Consider the following 25,230-nt stretch of genomic DNA (forward strand, 5'->3'; position numbering starts at 1 on the left):
GGAAGGCTGTGTTACCCTATCCAAGAGCTGGCCAGATCCCAATGTGCTTGGCTACATATCAAGCCACGGTTCTGTAGTTTGTTTATTTATTTATTTATTTATTACATTTCTATACCGCCCAATAGCTGGAGCTCTCTGGGCAGTTCACAAAAATTAAAAACATTCAAAGTATAACAACAGTATAAAACCATACTATAAAATACAATATAAAAGCTCAACCAGATAAAAACAGCAGCAATGCAAAATTACAAATTTAAAACACCAAGTTAAAATTTATTTATAGACTGTTAAAATGCTGGGAGAATAAAAAGGTCTTCACCTGGCATCTAAAAGCATATAATGTAGGTGCCAAGCGAACCTCCTTAGGGAGCTCATTCCACAGCCGGGGTGCCACAGCAGAGAAGGCCCTGCTCCTGGTAGCCACCTGCCTCACTTCCTTTGGCAGGGGCTCGCGGAGAAGGACCCCTGAGGATGACCTTAGGGTCTGGGCAGGTACATATGGGAGGAGGCGTTCCTTCAGATAGCCTGGCCCCAAGCCGTTTAGGGCTTTAAATGTTAATACCAGCACTTTGAATCGGGCCCGGACCTGGACTGGCAGCCAATGAAGCTGGAAAAGGACTGGCGTGATGTGGTCTCTTTTGATTGGCCTCTTTTGTTATCTACTTACTTACTATATTTTTGTGCTGTCCAATAGCTGATGCTCTCTGGGCAGTTCAAACATTAGACCTAAAACGTATAAACGTATAAATCTTTTTAAAATAAAGAACGAAAACAGCTATCGAATGAAACCAAAGTAAGACCCAGAGCGGTGCCCAGCTCCAGAGAGGCATGAGAATGCCATATTTTGTGTGGGCTGGCCCACTAGCCTTGCTGAGCCATGTGTTCCTTTACTGGAACTCTAAATAAAACAATCAAAGCTCTGTGTCTTGATTTAGAGAGAGGACGTTGCGAAGGGAAGAGAGAGGTTCGAAAGCCTTTCTTCCAAAAGCCCTGGGGCGCTTCTCGTTGCATCCCCAATTGACCTCCTTGCCGTGGTTTGCTGGCTGTCCTGCCGCCGAGTAAACTCTAGTGCTCGATTCCTTCTTCCGCAGGTGGTGGAGAGGAGGAGGACGCCTGCTGAGATCCGGGAGGAATTTGAACGTTTGCAGAGAGAGAGGGAAGAGAGGAGGCTTCAGCAGCGGACGAACCCCAAGGTAAGAAACCAGGGGCCACCACTGGCTTGGAGTCCACGGCCCTCAGGTAGGAGACGCTGTGAATCTCCATGTCCCACGTGGCTCGTTTTGAGGCATATTTATTAGGCATCAGTGTTTGAGAAGGCATTCAAGAGGATTAGGCTTCCAAAAGCATAAGTGGTTCTGGGGAGGCAAAGCTGTGTTTCGCACATGGATCTGTCATGCGGCCTTAAAGTTATGGCAGCAACTTCTGTCTGCTTTAGTGACTACCCTGGAGATGATTGCAGATGTGCGTTTTTCTCTGATATTTTGGAGCAACGCAAGGGCTTCTCCCCTTCATCTTTCTGTTGTTGTTACTCTTTTTAGAGCTCCATCAGTGTACATGGCATTGGACAGACCTGTGGAAGCCACAGGAAGGAAGCAATAGAAAGTTCGAAAGTAAAGGAAAACAACTGAGGGGGAGGAATGGAATTGCCACGGCTGAATGTAAACAAGTTATGCTCTGTTTCGATTGGAGATTAAGTCTGAGGGCTTAAGCCAAAGGCTTAAAATGTCAGAACAGCCGTGCTGGATCAGACCAAAGGCCTATTTAGTCTAGCATTTTATCCCTATAGTGTTGAACCAGATGCCCCCAAGCAGGACGTGACTGCAACAGCACCCTCCCGTCCATGTTTCCCAGCAACTGGTGTACACAGGCACGCTGCCTCTGGCACTGGATGTAGGATATAACCATCAGGACTAGTAGCCATTGACCGCCTTCTCCTTCTCCATGAATTTGGAGACCCCTCTTCTCTTCTGTGCCTGATGGGGGCATTGAGGCGCACACAACCCACAGGAGCTCACAAGGCTGGATTCCTGCCTTGGAGCCTGATATTCCTTGTCCAAGACCCGGAGTACTTGGTCCAGAGCTCCCAGCCATGCCTCACACTCAGAAGAACCAGAGTTATACTGTCTGGGCACAGTCGTGGAATGGTGCGAAGGTGTCCAGCCTTCCCAGGGGTAAGCCAGCCTTGTGTGAGGAACACAGCAGCCTCTTCAGAGTGTTCCCTCCAATTCTGGAATGTATTTATTTTTGAATTCATACTCAGTCCTATCTCCAAGCCAGAGCCTCTTACAGCATCCTAAAAGGTAATGCTGATATAAAATACCAAATATATTACAGATATAAATATGCAGCTAAAATTACATAGTGCTGATGCAGTTCCTGAGTAGCCTAAAAGCTTGTCCAAATAAAAATGTCTTTCCAATGCAATTTTGCGTCTCGTTTCATAGTCTGCCCACCTCTCCCAAACATCTGGTGTGTTATATCCATCATTGCCGTTAGTGTTTCATTCTTTCATTTTATTTTTTCTCCACTTGTGGTGCGGTGAATTTGTTATGAACTTCTCATGCATCATTTCATGCACACTAGAACAATACGTGAGGTTCTCTTCCATATTGGACGCTCAAAATGAGTCCAGGCATGCTCCATTTCTTACTGTCCAAGGGAAGATAGGGGGGCCTTGCATTGGCATCCAGGGCAGGCAACTATCGAAGGGGTCAGCTCAATTCCAGGGCTGCCTAAAGATCTTTCCTTTGGGGCCCTAGAGGTCAGCTGTCAAGATCCTGGAAATCCTGAAGCTACTTAAGGCTGTGGCTGAGGGAGATGTTCTTGCCCCACTGTTTACTGTCAACTTCCCTTCGTTCCTGGCTGAACTGGACATGTTGACAACTTCCTGCTTCTTTTCCCTCCCGCCCTTCCCCCAGTGGTGGCTGTTGTAAACCAGGCATGCATGGACCAATTATTTCTGATCAATGTTAATTGACGCTTAACACTTTTATCCTTCTGTGAACAACATCAAACTTTAGGAAGCCCCCAAACAGCACTCCCTTATATGGGAATTGGCAACCTTGGGAGAGTCCCATGCTCTGGTAGAGGGGCCATAGCTCACCTCACCTCTGAATACCTTATTCAGCCCTCCTCTCTGGCTTTCGAAGTTTTACCAGGCCAGGCTCAAGACTGTGAGCTGTTTCACATGTAATACTAAGTCATGGTATGGTTTATTGAGATCTGGGTTGTCATTCTGTCTGAACCCGTCCCAGCAAACAAGCTATGATCTGTTTAACCAGCTGTAAAACTGGTTAATCGAAGTCATGGTTTGTTGTTGGCTTATGAAGTCTGGCTTGTTGTGATGTCTGAGCCCAGAGCCGTGGCTTGTCCCTGGCTTCTTTGCACTACTACGAAACCATTCTGAATGCTGACAAAACGGGCAGAAGAGAATGAAACCAGCAATAGGGAAAACAACTACAGTCCCTTTAACTTGTCTGCAAGACAGTTCATAACTGAAGCAATGACCCATGGTTAATCTAAACCATACTTCGTGTTAGCTGCAAATGCAGCCTATCTTTGCAACTGCAAGGGCTAGAAACTTGCTTTCCTCATGATAAAAGCTGAAATCTTCAGGAGGCTGAAATCTGTACCTCTATTAAAATATTCTGTGCCTCATGTGGAATCGCCGAATGTTCACAGGCCTGATCGGATCTAATTTATAAGGAACTGGCTTCCACATGCACTGCGTGCAATGAACTAAATGGGCTCCAAGGGGAGTGCGCCCTCAATGTTTGCACGTGAAGTTCGGGGTTCGCGGTGCGGGACGTGCGTGTGCCCGTCTTTGTCCGAGTTCCAAGCAGGGCCGGCAAAGAGCCAGAACTGACAGGATATGCTCCTAGAAGTTTACATTTTCCCCCTTGTTGTCTCTAAAAATAAGAAAAACTAAAAATACCTTTGTTGTCCTGACCCAGCGTTTGGTAGCTGCCCTTTATCTCCCTGGCTGACTCATTGCATAATTAGAAGTGGAGATAATGAGTTCTCAAGGTGTCGTTCCAGAGGCTGCATAGAAAGTTTGCAAGCCTCTCAAAGGCCGATTCCACCTCAGGGCACCCCCCACCCTCTGCTTTGCCAGGGGCTGAGAAGGGTCACCTGAGCCACGCTGGCCTAGGAAGAGGCTTCATCACCTGTCTAGCTGTTTTCCCTGTAACTCTCTCATTGGCAAGTGCACGAACGACAAGCACCCAGTTTCAGCCTGCTAGTTGGGCTGCAATGTTTACTTGATCCGGTAGAAGCTTTTGATGAAAAAGATGCCCTCCCAATTTGGTAGCAGATTTTTTAAAGGTTAGTCACTTGCGTTATAAGGACTCACAAAAGCCATCTTAGGAAAGGTGTCCCTCTTTCTCTCTCACACACTTGGGTGGGTGGGGGAAATGCCTCTTCTAAGATGGGTGCCTGCAGTGGAACGTTTGTGCATCATCTGAAAACAAAGGAAGAAAAGCATGTTTTCTTCAAGACTGTTATTCTATATATAGATTTGTGGGTTGACCTAAACTCTTGTGATCAATCAGCTATGAGTTTTTTAATCCATTGATAGGTCTGCTTCAACTCCTTAAGTGGTCTGGGTTCAGAAAGTCTAAGGGCCCTGGGCCCTGAAGTATGTGGCCCCACCCCCTGCATTGGGGCTTTAGGGTCTTCGGAGGGGACAGTGTGTTCTTAGCATGCTGTTGTCTGTGTGAGACATGTGCAACAAGGAGCAGAGCCTTCTCCATGGTAGCACCCTATCTGAGCGAGGATTTGGGAGAAGGAAGTTCAGAGAAGGCCTTGGGTTAAATAGCTGCTGGTAACGAAGATGGTGTTGTTGCTTTGTAGTAGTATTTTTTATGTTTGAATGATTCATTGCCATTGTCTGCATGAGTTTGGCTGCCAGGGTATACATTTCTGAGTAGAAAAGATTCCAGGTTTGGGATCCGTTGTTGGCTCAGGTCCAAATAAAGCCAAATGCATCCACATTTTCCTCCCCGATCTGATGGCTGCACAGCAGGCTGTGATACCTGTTGCGCGGCGGCAGGTGCCTCCTCCGTTACCTGCTGTGCTTCACAGTGTTACCTGTCAGTTAAGCGATCAAGAGTATTTTTCTCTGATTTCCTTAAAACTCAAGAGAGAGAGAGAGAGAGAGAGAGAGAGAGACTGTGTTTTATGTAATAGGTATACACACGACTTTAACACACACATTGAAGCTAACCCTTGTGCGTGGGGCTTGTGCAGTTCGAGGGGGAGAGAGAGCGGCCACCTGTGCTCTGCCCTGAATATGAATTGTGCCTTTGCCCATCTGAGGCTGGGGCTGTGCTGGGTAAGTGAACCTTTAACTCAGTTCAGCCACACCCCAGTTCGGCTCTTCTCATGGGCTCAGCTTCAGTGACTTCCTTTCTCCTGTGACCAAACCAAAGCTGGCCTTCACCTCTAAGCCACCAAATCCAAGGCAGGATTGCCAGCCAGCTCCGAATGGTTATTTTCATTCTGGTTTGGAGGGCAAATTCAAACCCCTGTTTGCCAATTTGGATGGAACAGTGAGCTGTGGTTGGCTTGCGTGGATGGAGCGTAGGCAGCCTCAATGTCTGGGTTAGAAAAATTTCTTCCTGCGTCCAAAGCACAGGGGTGATAATGAAAGGTGACCCGTTCTAAGAACACAAAGGCTTTTATCTATCAAAATCCTCTGTCTTCAGAACGACTGTTTGTTCCCCACTCAGTCCCTGGGGAAGCGAACGGTTTTACAGTATATAATTTAATTCTTTTCTTTTATGGCAGCCATTTCCTCTTCAGCTCCAACAGTGTTATTGTTGGAAAATTAAATTAAACCGGTTAAGGGAGCAATCCACCAAACACTGCTGAGGCAGGAGAGCTGCCGAAATGAATGGCACTTGAGAAACTGCTGAGCCTGGTGGATCGCTCCCTTAACGATACTCGACGGCTATCCGTTGAAGTCTGCGAGGGGGATAAACCCAGTCCCTGGCTTGTCGTTTCTGTGGTAGTGGGGTGCTAGTGACCCCAATTGCAGTTCTCTCTTGGATCCTCATAGGCGAGGCAGGGGTTGGAAAATATAAACATCTCTTCAAGTCGCATGGGATCTGTAGTGGAGGGGACCTTTTGGGCCGCTCCTGGAATGGCTGTCACATTTTAGTACACTTAAAATTGCCCGCAGTTTCATAAGCGAAACGGGTGCTGGGAGTTCAGGTTTTGTGCATGAGATTCCATACTACTTAATGGTCCAAGAAAGAGGGATCACATGCGTGCAACCTCTAAAGGTCTATATTTTTTTCAAGTGACACCATGCCCAACTGTGTCTGCTCCAAAATGGCGTAGGCCTTTCCCACTGCTTTGTGGAGCCTACCCACTCGTGAGCTGGGTCACTTGCGTGGGGCTAAATATGCTTCCAGCCCACTGTCTGGAGTAAGAACAGAAGAACGCAAGAAAAGCCCAGATGCTGGATCAGACCGAGGGTCCATCTAGTCCAGCACTCTGTTCACACAGTGGCTGAACCCACTGTCGAACAGGGACCCACAAAGCAGGACACGGTGCAACAGCACCCTCTCATACATCTTCCCCAGCAACGGGTGCAGATAGACACATGGCCTCTGATACTGGAGGTAGCCCATAGCCATCAGGACTAGTAGCCATCAATAGCCTTCTCCAGGAGTAACATGTAGCCCACCCAGGATGTGGAGGTTGAGCCATTTCGGTTGCAGAGGAGCACAGGTAGAGACTGAAAGTCAAGGAAGTGTGTACCTGGGAGGGGAGGGCAAATCAAGTAGGCAGAGACGGGGGCATCTGGACTCAGCTGCAACGTGTGAGCTTCTACACGTTTCCAAATTGTGCATTGAAATGGGCTCACATGGAGTGCAGGGCGGGGGTGGCCTCGGTTCTTGAATCCTTCACTGTGGGGATGGTGGGGGGGGGGGTTATGACTCCTTGTGTCACCTTTCCCTGGCAGCTTCCAGAAGTTTTGAGGTCATGGAAATAAAGAGGGGTTTATTGGGGAGGGGGGGGGGGGATTTTGGAAAAATGGAAAAATAAGCAATGCTATTCTTTCTAGTGCTCTTTGCAGATCTAAAATCACATTGCTTTCAGGCAGCCTTCCCCAACATGGGGCCTCCAGAAGCTTGGGACTTCAGCTCCCATCAGCCTCAGGCAGCATGGCCAATGCTCAGGAATGCTGGGCACTGTAGTCCAAAACATCCGGAGGGCACCAGGTTGGGGAGGTCTGATTTAGGAACATAAAACAGCGTTTCTGTTCCTAAAGTTTGTTTACGCATAACTTCGTTTGCTCATAACAATTTCATTATGTTTTAAAACTTTTAAAAATAAACTCAGTAACTTTGTGATTATTGTCTGAATAGATTAGAACTAATTAAATGACTGCTGCAGTGTCATTTAGCAGAGGAGTCTATAGAGTAAAACACAAAACTGTCAGGAATGCGCAATGGTGACTCCTGCTCACATATTGGGAAACTGAGCTTAAATGTCTGTCAGTAAAATAGGGTGACCCTATGGAAAGGAGGACCGGGCTCCTGTATCTTTAACAGTTGTATCGAAAAAGGTATTTCAGCAGGTGTCGTTTGTATATATGGAGAACCTGGGGAAATTCCCTCTTCATCACAACAGTTAAACCTGCAGGAGCCCTGCCCTCTTTTAAATCTGGTCACTCTAGTATATTTATTTATTTATTTATTTATCATACTTATACCCCGCTCCTCAGCCAAAAAAGGCTCTCAGAGCGGCTTACACTTAGGAAAAAAGACAGTCCCTGCCCTCAGGCTTACAATCTAATAAAGACATGACACACAAGGAAAAGGAGTCAAGGAGGGAGGGAGGGAGGAATAGTATAGCTCCTGCAGCTTTAACTGTTGTGATGAAGAGGGTTTTTTTCACCAGGTTCTCTATATATACAAATGACACCTGCTGAAATTCCCTTTTCTATGCAACTGTTAAAGATACAGGAGCCCGGTCCTCCTTTACATAGGGTCACCCTAAGTAAAATATACTTTGGATCAATAATTTTAATAAGGAATGAAAGCAATAACTATGCTGGGAACCCTACAGAGAGGATTAAAAATCATTCCCCCCCCACCCCCCATGGCTTTGTTATTTTCCAGACAGATTACATCTCTGCTCTTTCGATAAAAGTGTTCTTATGACATTGTTTTTAGAAATCATTTTGGGGAGAATAAAGGCTGGGTAACAATATATAAATACTTGGTCTTAGATTTTAAAAGAAAATATTTCATAATCCAAAGCTTTTCAAAAAAAATTTTTTGGGGGGGGAATTAAAAGGGTCCTCTGGAAATAAACAATCCTGTTCCCCCAACCCCACCCTGGCTGAATTTCCCCCCCTTTGCCTTCACCTCTCCAAGCAGGGCACGGCTGGTCTTCCCTACTGACTCTCTGTAGTACAAGCCCTGCATGCCTGGAACGGCAATGAAAGACAGCAACCGAGGTCGATATTGTGCCAGAATTGTCCATCAGGGCTGCGCTGGGACTGTGCCTCGCGGTGGGGGATTCTGGGAGTTGTGGTCCAACACATCTGGAGAAGCCCAGGTTGCCGGGGGTGCGGGGGGGGGGCTGCTCCAAGGAGTCACAAGACTCTTGGTTGTTGCTTGTCATTATTACAGTGGGGCCACGCAGCCATCTAAGCATGCCAAGGATCGCGGCGCATTGAAGCCCAGGCATTTTGTAACATGTGGAACGGCCCTGTCTCCGGGAGCTGCACTCGTGTGTTGGCTGGCTGGGGGTGGGGTGAGGGACGCTGCTTTGCAGGGAGATCCGGCTGTTCCGAGAGGGCGAGCGAGCGAGCACGTGGCCCTGCGCACCGCTTCCCCTTGGCTTCTTGAGCTTGACATTTTCGGCGCGGCTGCATTTTGCCGTGGCTGTTGAGCGATAACGAGGAGAGCTGCATTGTGCGCGGGAGCCTCTGCATCCGGAGATAAAAATCAGCCATCTGGGTGTTTACAGCAATTGCTTATTGGCATTCTCTGGGAATGTCTCTCCAGGCAGCGTCCTGTGGAATTAGGTAGCGCAGCTGTGATCGTTTCGTACGAGAACACAAGTTATTTTAAAATTTCCAACGGTTTATTAGTTCTATAAAATGGGCTCCAAATAAGCAAGCATTTCTAACCAGAAATCGGGAGCAATAACCAGATGCAGGCAGTTTGGCAGGCTGGAAGGGGTGTGTGTGTGTGTGTGTGTGTGTGTGTTTTCATCAGAGATTATTCTTTCTTCTGTTTCTATTTATTATTTATTTATTGCATTTATATCCCACCTTTTTTCCTCCAAAGAACCCAAAGCGGCGTACATAATCTTCCTCCTCCGCTCCATGTTATCCTCACAACAACCCTGTGAGGTAGGTTGGGCTGAGAGTCCGTGACTGGCCCCAAGTCACCCAGTGAGCTTCCATGGCTGAGTGGGGACTAGAACCCGGATCTCTCGACTCCCAGTCCAACACTTTAGCCGTGTTGGACTGAGAGTCGAGAGATCCGGGTTCTAGTTCCCAATTGGCCATGGATTGGGGACTAGAGCCAGTCTCTAGAGCCAGCGGACAGGAAGGTTGGGAGGTGTCAGTGACCCACTGTGAGAAGAAAGATAATTCCAGATTTGGAAAAGGTTCATCTGCTTTGACTGCAGTAGACTGGTCAGGATCCGAGAAGGCAGGAGGCTCGGAGGCATTTTTGCACCCTGCAGTTTCTGCCTTTGTCAGCTCCAGACACGCTCTTCTTGGTAAAGGTGGCTGCATTCCCCTTTTAGCTGAGCCGTAGGCCAGGGCTAGAGCTTGGGTAGCAGTGTGGTGCAGCACAGGCCCAGCTTTGCCGTGGGATGGGGTGATGTGGCAGGCTTGCGGGAGGGGGAATGCGCTAAGGGAAAGAAAGTAATCGTATATCATGAAAGAGGGGCAGGGGGAGGGATTTCCATCTCAGGTGGCAAAATACGTTGAAGACAAAGACGCGGTTTGCACATAACGGCTACCATGGGTTGTTTAAGCCATGGGCAGCCGTAACCACACAGATGCAAGCCAGTGCTCTGGCTCCCAGTCGCTCACCAGCTTTTGCTTTGTAAAGCCCTGTTCCTGGGTTCTTTGCCGTGACATCCAAATCCGGCACTCTGGCTTGCTGAGGGAGAAACAATCCAGAATTATAACCCATGTTTTGTTGTTGGGTTTAAACTCTGGGTTGTTTCTCATTGAATAATCCAGAGTTCTGGGTTTGGATGTTATGGTTTGTTTTGCAAAGGGGTAGCTTGTAGGAGGCAGCATGTTCCCACAGGGTCATGAATAAGCCGTAGTTTAAACAAATCATGTGACATGTGGAACAGGTCACTGTATCCCTCTCCCCTCAACTCAGAACATGGGCCTCTGATGGTTGCACACACGCACCGATTGCAGAGATTTTGCCTTAAACAGGAACAGCTCACAATAGCTGCATTCAGAGGGGAAAGGAAAACTTAAGGGGGTGACATCGCTGCCCCTGCTAAGGAGAAAATCCCAGTGCTTCAACCCTGTGAGCCATGAGCCCTTTACACCCCTGCCTGCAAGGCACTGGTTGCTGATAACTTGCTTGTCTATTTATCAATCTTTATGAATCACGTTAAATACATTCCTAAGCAATGTACAGAAAACTAAGTCTTCATACTGTGACCTCCCTGGGAAAGCCTGTTGGAAAAGGGATGTTTTTGGTAGGTACAAGAACCCCAGACGGGTCAGTGCCTGCTTAATTTGTAGCAGTAGGGAGTTCTCAGGGGCCTGGTCTAACACTGCGCCCAATGTTGTGACCCCGTGGAAGCTCAGCACTTCTGGGTGTGGGCTGTGTCTGGATGGGAACCCACCTGGGAGCCCCAGGTAGAGGGAAGGCAGGGCATAAATGAAATACATGTCGGGCTGTCATCAGGCGTGAGTGATCTGAGCAAAAGTGAAGCGAAACGAGGTGAGACTGGCATACGGTCTGGCATTTAAGCATTTGAATTCCTGGGATGGGCTGCAGATCAGTGACGGTGCTTTGAGAACTGGAGGAATAGCGTGGGGGCGTGTGTGTGTGTGTGTGTGTGTGTGTGTGTTTGGGTCGCGGTTCGTTTGACCCTTTGCTCAGACTGCAGTGGTGCCTAAAATGAGAGTCCCCAGAGTAACGGAGGGCAGCCTTCCGCTTGCGGCTTCTCCGGTTCCAATGACATCAGTCCGTCATGCCCTTCCTTTGTTCTTGGAAGGCAAACGGTGAGACCACTGGTTTTGTCTGGGCCTGCCTGCCTTGCGATATTATTTCCCCTTTGCTCAGAACGCTCATTGCTGAAAATCTCATGAGGTTCTGAAAGCCTGCAATACTTTACTTGCCCCATTTCCGGAGTATGTTGGTCGGTAGCAGCTACGGACATTTCCTGTTGGCAGAAGGTAACCAACTGGGTTGAGGGGAAGATGGCAGCCTTGATCGTTACCTCCACACGGTTCGTGGACAGAACTGCCTCCACTTGTCTGCCTCCCTCAGAAGTTTCAGCCCACGGTCTCTGCTGGATGCAAGCGTAGGTTCTTTCCTCCCTGTTTGCCAGAAGCTGCCTTGAGTAACACTTAGATTCTCATTTTCAGTCTGGTGCAAATGAAAGGGGCGTTGTGGGGAGCTGTATTACCCGGAAGAGAGAACTCTAAAATAAGATTGCCGGCTGCATGCGGAAAGGTTGGCGCAGGAATACTGAAAGCGCATCTTAAGGCGGCCGCCTCGAAGCTGCACAAAATTGCACAGTGACCTTGTTCTATATCAGTGTGAAAAATATGTTTGACCTGCCTTTCTCATATCACCTTTGCCATGAATAGTGGATTTAGTTTAGCAGAGAGATGTGCTGCTCCTGAATTAAGTTTCCCAGAGGCGCCACTGTGGTATTACTTGCTGGCTGCGCTCCATCAAGTTCTGCTCTCGTTCAAGCCCTGTAGAAATTAAGTGTGTGTGTGTGTGCGTGTAGTAGCCTCAGTCTCTGTTGCAGCTGTTGGCTTGATATTGTCAATGCAAGGCGTATACCCTGCTCACTGGCTGACTTTCAGCTGAATGCATAAACTGACTCACTGGGAGACCGGTGCTACTGGGATGTACATACAGCATTCGATCTATGGCAGCCCATGCGCTCGGGCCGTCCCTTAACCGATTAGCGTGCCTATGCGGACCTGCCCCCACAAGAACAGAGACAGTTGTGGGTTGGTGTGGTGGATATTTATTGGTAGGGGGGATCCTGCAAATCCTGGAGGTGGTGGCTGGGGAGGCTAGAATACACCCCCCCCCCAATAAAGTGATAGTTTGCTGCAGGAGGAAGTGATACCAACACCGTGCTAACTGAAGCCTCAAAATCTAAGGCTTTCGGCAGAGAGATCATCTTTGGAGACCAGGTGTGGCTCAGTCATAAGAACATAAAAAGCCCCCTCTGGTTTTATTACTCTATTTAGAATTATTTTGCTCTTGGCCTTTCTGGAGTGGCGTGTTTAACTTAGGGCGCCTTGTTTTCTGCTTTGATTTTCCCTCCCACCCCAAAATTGCCTTCTTCTGTCATGTCTCCATTATATGGCCGTGACCTTGGACCAAGGACTGCCCCTTGATACCTGTAGCAGTCTGGTTCCTCCTTGACCCACATCTGTGATCAGCCTCTTCCTGTACCGGCCAGGATGATTTCAAGCGTTGGGACCTTTGGCAGTTTCTTGCATTCTACAAAAAAAGTGGGCAACCGGACGGTTTCTTCAGATTAGGAAGCAGCGTTCTTAGTGAGACAGTTAATTAAAAGGGCTTTCTAAAAAAAAGAGATTAAGAATTTGCACTTGGGTAGCACTTCAAAGAATGGTTAATTGTGGAAAGCAGTTTTATTTTAAAAGATTTCCAGTTTAGGTACTTAAAAAAACAACAACCACAACTTGCTGATCACAGCAAAGACATAACCTTTCGATTATGATCTCAAAGCCTCTTGGAAATACATTGATGCTGCAGATGCACTTTGTGGCTTTCCTGAGGCCGAGGGAGCGTTTAGCCAAGATGTGCCAGCCCAGGATGCCTGCTGAAGGGGTCTTTCTCCAAGCCAAACAGCGAAAGGCTCCACCTCCACCTTCCCCACGCTATCGTTGTGCTTTTACAGCGTGCCCTCCGGCGAACGCTCGGCCTCCTGGCCCAGGGCCCTGCGAGAAGAGCATCCACGCCTGCGTTCAGCTGCTGGAAACCTCCGAGGTGTCGTCTCCCACTAGAGCAGGTGTGGCCCCTTGCCATGGACTCCACTGGAGCGACGTCTCTTCTTCAGCGTCGTGCCCTGGCGTCATCAATAGCCCCTCTTTCTTACGAAGCAGCCTCTCCCAACCTGGTGACCTCCAGATGTGTTGGATGGGGGGAATCTAGGAGTTGGTCAGCCAACACATCTGGAGGGCACCAGGTTGGGAGAGGCTGTTATAAAGACCGGAAGCGGGACTGCTTCCAAGGGTCCAAACCAGTGGAATGTAGAATCCCCCCCTCCCATTTCCATTGCAAAAGAGATAGCAAGAGGCTGAAGAAAATGTCTCTCAAAGGGCGGGGTGTGTACGTGAGCCCCTTGTTTTGGCACTCGTGAGAACCTGGTTTTATTTAAAAGAGGAGTCCCGAGTGACCATTCCAGTTCTCCTCCTGCTCTAAGGTGGCACCTTGCCCTTCCTAAACCAAGCTAGTTCCCAGTGTTTTGTTTTCACTGCTAGTGCGTAACACCTCCCGCCTCCCCACCTTTTAATTCCCCCACCCCCCAGTTTGGGGCTTCAGAACAGGTGGCCAAGTGGACAGCAAGAACGGGGGGTCCCTTCCTACCATCCGGCAGCAGGAGGGGTGTTCTCATTCCTCGGGATTATTTTTATCCACCTGCCATCTGTCATTTCCCCTCTTCTTGCCGTTTAAGCCAGGTTCCTTTTCCAGGGTCCACGCAAGCTCTGAAGGGTGACCTCACCAGCTTGCTCAGCACCTCGATTCACTTTGGGCAGACCGGCACGCACCTGGCCCATACCTGGCAAAAGGCATTGTTTCGGAGGGAGGCAAGGAAATGGAACGGTGCGGAAAGAACCGCCGGCCGCGGGGCAATTTCCTCTTTGGCCCAGCAGAGCCGGCGGAATGAGATCAGTGAAGCTCTTGACCTCGCATGCTTTCGTTTGGGATTTTCAGGCTGTGGGGTTTATTTATTTATTACATTTATATACCACCCCACAGCCGAAGCTCTCTGGGTGGTTTACAAAAGTTAGTAAACATTAAAAAAGTATACAAAATTTAAAAACCATCAGAAACATAAAAACAACAGTATAAAAACAACAGTATCCATTTAAAAACAACAGTTCTGGGGGCCGTTAGAAAACAAATTTATCATTGTTAAATGTTGTTAAACACCAGGGAGAAGAGAAAAGTCTTGACCTGGCGCCTGAAAGATAACAACGTTGGCGCCAGGCGAGCCTTATCGGGAAGATCATTCCACAGTCGGGGGGGCCACCACTGAGAAGGCCCTCTCCCTTGTTGCCATCCTCCGAGCTTCCCTCGGAGTAGGCACTCGGAGGAAGACCTTAGATGTTGAGCGCAGTGTAGGGGTAGGTTCATGTCGGGAGAGGTGTTCCATCAGGTATTGCGGTCCAAAGCTATGTAGGGCTTTATAGGTTAAAACCAGCACCTTGAATTGGACTCGGAAACGTATAGGCAGCCAATGCAAGCGGGCCAGAATCGGTGTTATATGCTCAAACCTCCCTGTACCAGCTATCTATCTGGCTGCTGCATTTTGCACAAGCTGCAGCTTCTGTACCGTCTTCAATGTCTGCCCCTTGTAGAGAGCGTTGCAGTAATCTAATTTGGAGGTTACCAGAGTATGGACAACTGAAGCTAGGTTATCCCTGTCCAGATAGGGGCGTAGCTGGGCCATCAACCGGGTTTCTGAATCCTGGAAGAGTGTGTCCTCTGTTTAGGAGCACTCAACAGGGGTGGGGGTCAGCCAGCGGGGCTCATGCTTGATGTGGACAAAGAGGTCCCCTTCTCCTTCATGGTCTTTGGGCAAGGAGAAGCGGCATTAGGTCCCTCTCCGTAAGCTGTGTATCCATTTGCAAAGTCAAAGCCAGTTTGGGTAACCTTTTAGGAGGCAATTTATTTATTTTTACAAGTATTATAATAAAAAGGTCTACATAATATAACACTGAAATCACATTGTGCTTTAGCTTTTATTTTCCTCAGATATTTCAGGTCAAAGATGTGTGTTGGGACAAAAAATTAACGGGGGGGTACTTTTCAAAGTGCTTTTGTTTGCTAAATACAGGTATAATAAATAGGCTAAGTTAGATCTCTTTAGGGCAGAGGTGGCCAACATGTGGCCCTCTAGATGTTTTGGCTTCCGCTTCCATCAGCTCTAGCCAGCATAGCCAATGGTGAAAGATGAATCATAGAATCATAGAATAGCAGAGTTGGAAGGGGCCTACAAGGCCATCGAGCCCAACTCCCTGCTCAATGCAGGAATCCACCCTAAAGCATCCCTGACAGATGGTTGTCTATCTTGAAGGCCTCTAGTGTGGGAGAGCCCACAACCTCCCTAGGTAATTGGTTCCATTGTCGTACTGCTCTAACAGTCAGGAAGTTTTTCCTGATGTCCAGCTGGAATCTGGCTTCCTTTAACTTGAGCCCGTTATTCCGTGTCCTGCACTCTGGGAGGATCGGGAAGAGATCCTGGCCCTCCTCTGTGTGACAACCTTTTAAGTCTTTGAAGAGTGCTCTCATGTCTCCCCTCAATCTTCTCTTCTCCAGGCTAAACAGGCCGAGTTCTTTCAGTCTCTCTTCATAGGGCTTTGTTTCTAGACCTCTGATCTTCCTGGTTGCCCTCCTCTGAACATGCTCCAGCTTGTCTGCGTCCTTCTTGAATTGTGGAGCCCAGAACTGGATGCAATACTCTAGATGAGGCCTAACCAGATAATGGGAGTTGGAGGCCAAAACATCTGGAAGACCACACATTTCCCATGCGCTAGAGCATCACAACAATTTCCAGTGCAGACTGGGAATGTTCCCCTGCACGCTCATACCTTTCCAGTATCCTGGCACTAAGCTGTTTAGGGCTTTACAAGGAAGCATCGACATGCCATGCTTCTCGCCTGCCCAAGGACCTCCACTTCCCTTACTCGGCTTCGTCCTTTTTCTTCTGCTGCCCCTTACGCCTGGAACGCTCTTCCAGAACACTTGAGAACTACAAACTCAATCACTGCTTTTAAGACTCAGCTCAAAACTTTTCTTTTCCCTATAGCCTTCAAATATTGAGTTTGTTCTGACTCTATACCGTTAGCTTCACCCTACCCGGTGCCTGTTTACACTTCCCTGTGCCTGTTTGCATTCTCCTTCCCTCTTTATTGTTTACTACAACTTATTAGATTGTAAGCCTATGCGGCAGGGTCTTGCTATTTACTGTGTTATCTGTACAGCACCATGTACATTGATGGTGCTATATAAATAAATATTAATAATAATAATAATAATAAATAGGAAACCAACCCTGTCATAGAGAGACAAGTAAGGCATCAAATTAAAACACACCCCGTATTGACGTGCCGGATAAAATAGTGCTTTTGTCATTCAACGGATGAAAAATGCTGAAGTAAAAGCACGCTGCACGTTTTTAAAAACCGCCCTAATGGTTTTCTGTGAACTGAAACAAGCACTTCCTCGCTATTGGTTCAGTTGCTGCGGTGTTACGGAATGTTAATGGACATTCCAACTGCTCAGACACTTAAAAACTGTCAGCAGCACCCAAGGCCTCAGGAAAGCTTGTTAATAGCCGTTCGCCCAGGAGCCTGGGTTGAGTGAGGATTGCTTCCGAAACGCCAGGCGGGTGATTCTTTGTCAGTTGTGGGAGGAGTTGTTTCCTTTTCATTCCGGGCTGCACCATGTACATAGATGGTGCTATATAAATAAATAAATAATAATAATGACTAGTACATGTGGGCAGGCAAGCTTAGGAAAAATGTTTGTGGGACTGCAACTTTTGAGAGAGCTGCTTGCTAGGCAGGCCTGGTGACAGATGAGTGTGTGAGCTATCAGAAAGAAAGGAATAAGCTTTGCTATCTAAGTGCTGGGACTCTTAGCCGTTGAATAATTTGTCTGGTGGCTGGAGAATGCAGGGAGTTCTAGGACTCCCCCACCCACACCCCGTCTAAACATGCATAGAATCGCTCCTTTAGCCATTAAGTAGTGTGTGTCAGAAACTGGTTTTCCAGAGATAGACAAGAATATCAGAGAGTGATGAGGAGGGCAAAGAATAGTCATACACCCCCAGCAGTGTGGGCTTATGATTGGGGATGCCCACCCCCACCCCATTTCTTTTCTTTCCTTCTTTTTGTAATTTTCATCCGGGGTCATCCCACGTGAAAGAGTGTGGCACAAAAGCTATGGTTTTGACCTGTGGGAATTCATAGAATCATAGAATAGCAGAGTTGGAAGGGGGCTACAAGGCCATTGAGTCCAACCCCCTGCTCAATGCAGGAATCCACCCTAAAGCATCCCTGACAGATGCTTGTCCAGTTGCCTCTTGAAGGCCTCTAGTGTGGGAGAGCCCACAACCTCCCTAGGTAACTGGTTCCTTTGTCGTACTGCTCTAACAGTCAGGAATCTGGAATTCCTTTAACTTGAGTCCATTATTCCGTGTCCTGCACTCTGGGAGGATCGAGAAGAGATCCTGGCCCTCCTCTGTGTGACAACCTCAATCTTCTCTTCTCCAGGGTAAACATGCCCAGTTCTTTCAGTCTCTCTTCACAGGGCTTTGTTTCCAGACCCCTGATCATCCTGGTTGCCCTCCTCTGAACACGCTCCAGCTGGTCTGCGTCCTTCTTGAATTGTGGAGCCCAGAACTGGACGCAATACTCTTGATGAGGCCTAATAGAGAGGAACCAGTACCTCACGCGATTTGGAAGCTATACTTCTATTAATGCAGCCCAAAATAGCATTGACCTTTCTTGCAGCCATATCACACTGTTGGCTCATATTCAGCTTGTGATCTACAACAATTCCAAGATCCTTCTCGTTTGTACTATTGCTGAGCCAAGTATCCCCCATCTTGTAACTGTGTATTTGGTTTCTATTTCCTAAATGTAGAAATTGTCGTGGTCCTCCACAGGGACAGTCGCCCAGTCATGGAGGAGGTGTGATATGGGTCATGTTTCGGTGTCGGCACATAGGACATTCACCTCCTTATTAATTCTACTTATTGAGCTCTGCTTCCTGTGACTGGAAATCAGTACCCAACCTCTGTGTCTGGTGAAACTAGTTGTGAAAAGCAGGGAAGACGTTCTTGCAGCGGGGGCAGAGGTTCCCGGGCTCTGGCCAGCCAAAAGAGCCAGGCACCTTCGTCTTCATAGAATAATAGAATCATAGAATAGCAGAGTTGGAAGGGGCCTACAAGGCCATCGAGTCCAACCCCCTGCTCAATGCAGGAATCCACCCTAAAGCATCCCTGACAGAGGGTTGTCCAGCTGCCTTATACACAGCTTTGCTGGAAAGGGGAGCGTTGCAACCCCCACCTCCCTGGCTGGTGACTGGGACCTTTCTTGGGCCCCTGCCAGGCGTTATTCCTTCTTCCTTGCTGTGCAATATCAGTAGTAGTGGTAGTAGTGTTAATGTTGTTGATTTTCAGGAATGAAAATCCAAATGAAGTCTGGGGAACGAGGCTTGGAAAACCCCCCCCCCATCGTAAAGGTTCTCCCTACTTGCATTTGTTTTCTTCCATTTTATAATACAGTATTTGTGCAAACGCTGGTTGGTGGCAGAGGCCGGAGAGGCTTATGCTGGGTTTTATTTATTTTGGGGCATCTTGAGGGTCAGCTGTAAATGTGCCTTTCCCCCTGCTTTCCGATTGCAGTGCCATGTGTGGGGTTTGATTTTTATCAAACCTTTTGCCTGCTTTCCGAGATCCTCATTGAAGCTTTGATTGCTAACCAGCACAAGGGGTGGCAGCTGCAGAAATCAGCATCCTCTCTCCTTTTGAAGCTTGGCACGTTTCCACTAGATATCTGAGTTAGCCGGCTGTGGTCTCTTGAAGGTCTTCCATTTCCAGTCAGGGAGATGTTTAAAACTGGGATGGAGGAGGCTCATTCTGCACAGAGGCCCTCCTCCAGAAGAAGTAGTGAGACAGCAGCCTGCAGCTAATTCATGGTGGTAAACGTAATCTGTATATTATTTTCTTGTATAGAGCCATGTGTTCTGGATGATCAAAATCCCACACACACACATCTTCTAAGGATGATCCCCAGCTCAGGAGCCCTTTTAAAGGGTGTTTTGCCATTTGTTTAATATTAAGTGATAGCAGCCTGGTTCCATTTTGGTTCAGGTGGAGTCCATCCTTTTTGTACCAGCCTGGATTGTCCCAATTCCCCCCCCCCTCCCCGGCCTAACAAACCTGACACTGCCACCTCATCCACTCAGTTTCTCTTGCCTAACTGGCCCTGCGCAGAGAACAGGTAGCGTTTCACAGAGAATGTCCTACCCAGCAATCTCCTCTAGCTTTGCACCAAGCCGGCAACTCACAGTGTGGCCGACACACTCCTCACAAAACCCTCTTTCTGCCATTCTAATGACTTGGTTCAGACATCCAGTGCGCTAAACTGGACCCCTGCTGGCTTTCTACCTTCATGGCTGATTTTGTTTGTTACCCTTGTTGAGACATTGGGATTTGTCAGACCTAAAAGAGGAAGTGTTCTGCCCTGACGGCTCACTCTGTTGCTGCACTCACACAGGTGCCCAGCTCAGCACTCTGCTTAACGGTTTCACTCGGCCTCTCTCAACCTGGGGCCCTCTAGGTGTGTTGGGCGGCTGCGACTCCCAGCATCCCCAGTTTTCATAGACCTGGCTAGCTTCCCTCAACTTCTGCTGCAGTCACTTTGCTTTGGAGGGCCTTGTTTAAAAAGTGTTGTGTGGATCTTCTGCTGAGCTCCTGTGAATGGAAATTTAAAGGGGGATTTAGGTCTGTGGGGGCCCCTGGGAATGGGGATTTCTTTTATCGGGGAAGTAGTCAACGAAGGGGGATTAAGGAGAAGATGGGGACAGTTACAGATCCTCTGGGAATGCAAGCCTCTGACTCGTCCTGAGCCTGCTTCAGGGCGCACTTTTCTAGATGTACACTCTAGGTTTTAAAATGGACATTCAAGTGGAGCTGAGGTCTCTGCCTGCACTCTGGCTTATATGCTGCACTGAGCAACTGAAGCTGAGCTCCAGCTGAAAGTTAAGCCCTCACTTTCTTTTTATAAGCAGGCTTTCCCGCTTGCCAGGTCGGCACCGAGGCCTTTGTCAGTGTAGGGCTCTCTCTTCGTTTCTAACCCCTTTCTAAAATCGGGGTTTGTTTGGGGTTGAGGCTTAATTCAGCCACTTGAAGGCTTTACTGCTGGAGCAGAGCTTAAAAACACTAATTTCCTACGGAATTGTCTCCCATAGCGTTGGGCTCCTTGCTGTTCTCCCGTTGCTTCAGCTGATGCTTAACAAACTGAATAAATGCGTGGGGCTTCCCGTCTCCGCGTACCGGTGCTCAACTCACCGGCCGACAGAACGGTCTTCCAAGGCACTTTGCTTCGTCAGCTGGAACTCCCACTTCTGCGGGGGCGAGCGGCAATCTCTCTTCCAAACTGCCCTCAGCTCTCCAGAGGGGGGGAAAGAAGCTGCAGTCCGTGTCTCCAGCCCACTTTACCTGAGAGAGAGAGAGAGAGATGCCGTAGGCAAAGCCTGTGCAGCCTAAATAACAGTTGGGTTCTTTCCCTTCTTAAAGACACCTCTGGGCCTTTCGCTAGACGCTTGCCTCACACAGCCCAGGGCTACTCTGCGCTCGTTATTTGCTTTTCTCTGCCCTTTGGGCTTGCAGCTGAACGTGAAGTGCCTTCGTTGAAAAGCATTTCTGCTGCGGAGGTGGCGTGAGCGCTCGCTTGTGACAGCTCCTTCCGGATAGCGCTTAGAGGCTCCATTGAGGAGTGACAAACCTGCGTGCGTGAGAGCCAGAATTTGGAAGAGGTGATGAGATGTGGCCTATTTATCGCTCTTTTTTACATAGAGAAACATAAACAGGCACACAGAAGGACGGGTCTCTTCCCCCAGATGCTTACAAATGGAGTTTTAAACAGCGGGGAAGGGGACAGAAGCAAGACTGGTGGATGGAGAGGAGAGGCCGGGCCAGAGATGAGTTCTTAAACTCAGCCACAGCTGGGAGTGAGCTGGAAGGGGGTGACAACGCCAAAGACCTTTGTGGGGAAACCACATCTTGAGGAGGGGTTTGAAGGAGGATGGAGAGGCGGCACTGTAAAGGTGTTGTGGGGGAAGGAATCGCAGCCAGAGGAGTCCTTTGAGAACAGGAGGCTCGGAAGGGCCGAGGGCGATAGCCTTTAACACTGAGAACCTGTTTTATTTCCCCAGGGGACAATTAGCGTTGGAATAGACGCCACCGACCTCTTTGATCGGTATGACGAGGAGTACGAGGAAGTACCGGGGAGCGGCTTCCCCCAGATTGAAATTAACAAAATGCACATATCCCAGTCTATCGAGGTAACGTGTGTGTGTGTGTGAATTTCTTTAAAAGGCTTCCGTGTTAATAAGACACCGCAGCACAGAAAAACGGAAAATGAATCATAGAATCATAGAATAGCAGAGTTGGAAGGGGCCTACAAGGCCATCGAGTCCAACCCCCTGCTCCATGCAGGAATTCACCCTAAAGCATCCCTGACAGGTGGTTGTCCAGCTGTCTCTTGAAGGCCTCTAGTGTGGGAGAGCCCACCACCTCCCTAGGTAACTGATTCCATTGTCATACTGCTCTAACAGTCAGGAAGTTTTTCCTGATGCATCCCTGAAGTAGGGCTCAGGGATGCAAATGCCCATTTTGAAATGGTGAGCAGAGGGGAGATTCACTTCCAGCCGAGCCCTCGCGCTGCGGGGGATTTCACACGGTTTGCTCTGACGCTCTGTGTCCGGCCACGTAGCTTCCTCCTGGCCAGGACCTCCTGGCTCTGCTCAGCGAGGTGTGTTTCTCGAAAGCAAGTTTTGGGGGTGGTAAAGGTTGGCACTGTACTCTGCCATTCTCTCCCCGCTGGATGAGCATCCCTGTGCCTGCCTCGCCGCTGGCGGAGCTGCCGTGAGATGGCGCGTTCCAGGCCATTCCACGTCTTAAGCGCTGGGGGCCAAGTGCTACACTTGAAAGTGGCCGGACCACAGGAAGCTGAGTGAGCACTTCAGTTGTTCGACAGAATCCATCCCGTGACTCTGCTCTAAGTTTGTAGGTGATTTCCCCCCATAGTTCTCTCTTGAAAGCAGTGGCAGGCTGTTCGTTTCTGTGGATGAACTTATAAGGCTGCGCACAGGGTGTATTATCCCATGCTAAGCTCTGTGTAGAGTAGAGCCATATAAACGAACGGGCCGTACATTAGTTATGACTAACTTAAGCTTTATCTATTTCAATGGGTCTATTCTACGTAGGACTAACATTGGATGTTACGCAGTGCCACCACTCAGGTGGGGCTGCATCGGGCGAGGCCTGTGCCCTGCCGCTCGGAATCAGGGCCTGCTTCTACCTGCACAGCCCCATCAGAGCACGATTGCAGGATGGCGAGGTGTGGGTCGCGTGGCTTAGTTTCGGTGAAACATCGTAGGGCGATACGCCGGTACGACTGTCCCTTAAGAGAGAGCATTGTGCGTCTGGTTTATCCCATGTGGGTCTCACTCGCACAGTGATGGTCTGTCTGTCTCACAGGCCCCTCTGACCGCCACAGACACGGCAATCCTGTCTGGAAATCTCTCAACCCAGAACGGGAATGGAGGCGGCTCTGTCAACTTGGCCCTGAGGCGGGTGACGTCTGCCAAAGGCTGGGGAGAGGTAAGAAAGCCAGTTCCTGCCTATCACCTGTGGCTGGCTGATGCAAAGCCTCCCCCCCCCCCAAATGCAGCCGCTGCCATCATGTCTTCCCCCCCCCCCCTGCATCTTCACTGGTGGGGCGTGTCGTGTTCCTGATATTTCCGTTTCAGTTCCTGAAAGGTAGGTGACATCAAAACCTAGAGCGTTGTGTGTCGTTTTCACTTTTGGGGATTGGACCAGGCTCGTGACAGGACTCTGACCCACCCACCCAATCCTTGTTATGCTAGGATGGTGATTTTCTACTTCATGGGAGTCTCCCATCCTGGTCCACAATCCTGACATGGGCAGAGGCACAGAGGAAACATTTTTGTTCACGTAGGAGTGCAGGCAGCTGCCGTCTACCAAGCCAGTCCAATATTGCTGCCGGCAAACTGCAGGGCAATTGTTAGACCAGTTCTTCGCCCCAGGGACGGGATCCAATCAGCCCCTAAGCACGACTCCACACTTCAGCGACAGAGGGTCCAAAAGCGCTTTATTGATTATAATCAAGGTCTGGGTCTCTTCAAAGGCGAGCAGTCAGACAGAGAAGCACGGAATTCAGCACAGCATTTGAAGCCTGCAAAGGGCAGGGCCCAGTAACAGCATGAACCAATCAGAACATAACACTGGGGCATAACGGTCTTTCTAATCTTCACTAAACAACCCCTTTGCTCCACTGTAAACTCACTTTTGTGCTGGAGCCAAGGCTCTTGTTTTTGTTAGATAAGGCAGATACAAGGAGGCACCCTTGGAGACACCCTCGGGTACGTGACGCCTCGCTTGCTGCATAATGGCTGTTTCATAGTTTCCTTTTTAAAATGGAGTCTCTTATGCTAACACTTCCCCCCTTTAAAGCAATTTAAAACTCAAGCTTGCTTTGCATTAGCTTCTTCTAGGTCATCTATGGCTAAGGTTTCACAATATAAATACATTTGCTGATGGATTACAGATTTTGCAAGATTTTTCACAAGAGACAAAATACAGGGAAGACAAAAAGCAAGGATAAGCAAAATCATTACAATAAGACATAATGCAAGAAATCCCTCTTTTAACCACCCCATATTGGGTAACCAACTAGTGAGCCATCCAAATAGATCATCAGTGGGTGGTTGTCCTGTTTTAGGAAAGACTTATGAAAGTGGCTCCACTTTCGCTGAAAAATAACACAGAGTTGTTTAATAAGGCCACTGATTCATTTTTCTAAATGACATCTGTGAAATTTAAACCATAGCGTGTAGGATTGGTAAGACTATAGGAGGGCATGTCACTAAAACTATATGTGCTACTGCATATAGATTTTTCTTTGTTGATTTTCTTTTCATCAATAACGTAGGGCTCTAAAAGTCTTTGGGTGGAATCAAACCACAACATGTGTGCACAATTTTGAGTTTTTAACCATTCTACATCTTTCTTCTCTAGTTGTTCACAAATCCAACAGTTTTTGGCTTGTGTGGTTGTCACAAGCTTTTGCAAGGCAGGAAGATGAGGGTGATTATGAGGGTTTGCAAAGAACGCTTGGCAGTTGTGGAGTGAAGTCAAGTTACTTAAGAGTGGTAAAAGGCACAAATATAGGCAAAATTCTTTCTTAAAGACATTTGCCATGGCAATTAAAGAAGAACTTTGAACCACCAAAGTAAGAAACTTATGAGCAGGATAAGAATTATCAAAATTACAGCTACACAACCTTCACACAAATGTAAGTTCATTGGTTTTGCTTAAAATTTTTTAACTTTAGTGCCCCCTTAAATGTTGGGCTGAGTACTTAGGTTGCTCCGTGCTGGTTTCTTCACCTGTGCTTCTGGCGGCTTCCAGTGCGCCAGAAGGCAGAGGGCTGTTGCTGTCAGCTACGCCTGTGTCCTCTGAGTTTCCGGTACTAAGGGGAGGCAGAGGCTTTATTCTAGAACAATGCGTCCAGTTATCTGTCTCTAATAACTTCACAGCAGAATGACTTACAAGTACAATGCAGTAAGGACTTTCCCACTTCCAGGATTCCACCTTTTGAGCAGGACTTTATCATCAGGCTGGAACAGATGGATGGGTCCTTCAAGTCTCTGGAAAGGTGCAACGTAACGATGGAGCTGGAAGAGAAACTGCAGGGCAATTGTTAGACCAGTTCTTCGCCCTAGGGAAGATAATAGAGAGACCGGCAGCGGCTCTCCGGGGTTTCAAGCAGGAGCCTTTCCTCACACTCCCTGGAGATGCTGCCGGGAATCGAACCTGGGACCTTCTGCATGTGAACCAGGGGCTCTATCCCACGGAGCTCCACCTCCAGGTGGCCTGTGAGGAGGAGGAGGAGGAGCAGCAGCAGGGGAGGGCTCAGCCTTCCCGGTCTGCCAGTGAGTTTCCGAGAGGGGTCTGGTCGGCCCA

At 48.5% G+C, this 25,230-nt stretch overlaps 1 protein-coding gene across 1 annotated transcript in view; it reads left to right on the top strand.

Annotated features, from left to right (window-relative positions):
* The window catches only part of DNAJC11 (DnaJ heat shock protein family (Hsp40) member C11), a 68,841-nt gene that overhangs the window by 31,000 nt on the left and 12,611 nt on the right, over positions 1–25,230 (top strand). Inside the window, exons 4-6 of the mRNA XM_063145495.1 lie at positions 1,092–1,193; positions 21,396–21,524; positions 22,723–22,845. Coding sequence (XP_063001565.1) covers positions 1,092–1,193; positions 21,396–21,524; positions 22,723–22,845 — 354 coding nt within the window. The remainder of the gene's footprint in view (positions 1–1,091; positions 1,194–21,395; positions 21,525–22,722; positions 22,846–25,230) is intronic.

Source organism: Elgaria multicarinata, chromosome 20 (genome assembly GCF_023053635.1).
Source record: "Elgaria multicarinata webbii isolate HBS135686 ecotype San Diego chromosome 20, rElgMul1.1.pri, whole genome shotgun sequence".
Classification (NCBI taxonomy): domain Eukaryota; kingdom Metazoa; phylum Chordata; class Lepidosauria; order Squamata; family Anguidae; genus Elgaria; species Elgaria multicarinata.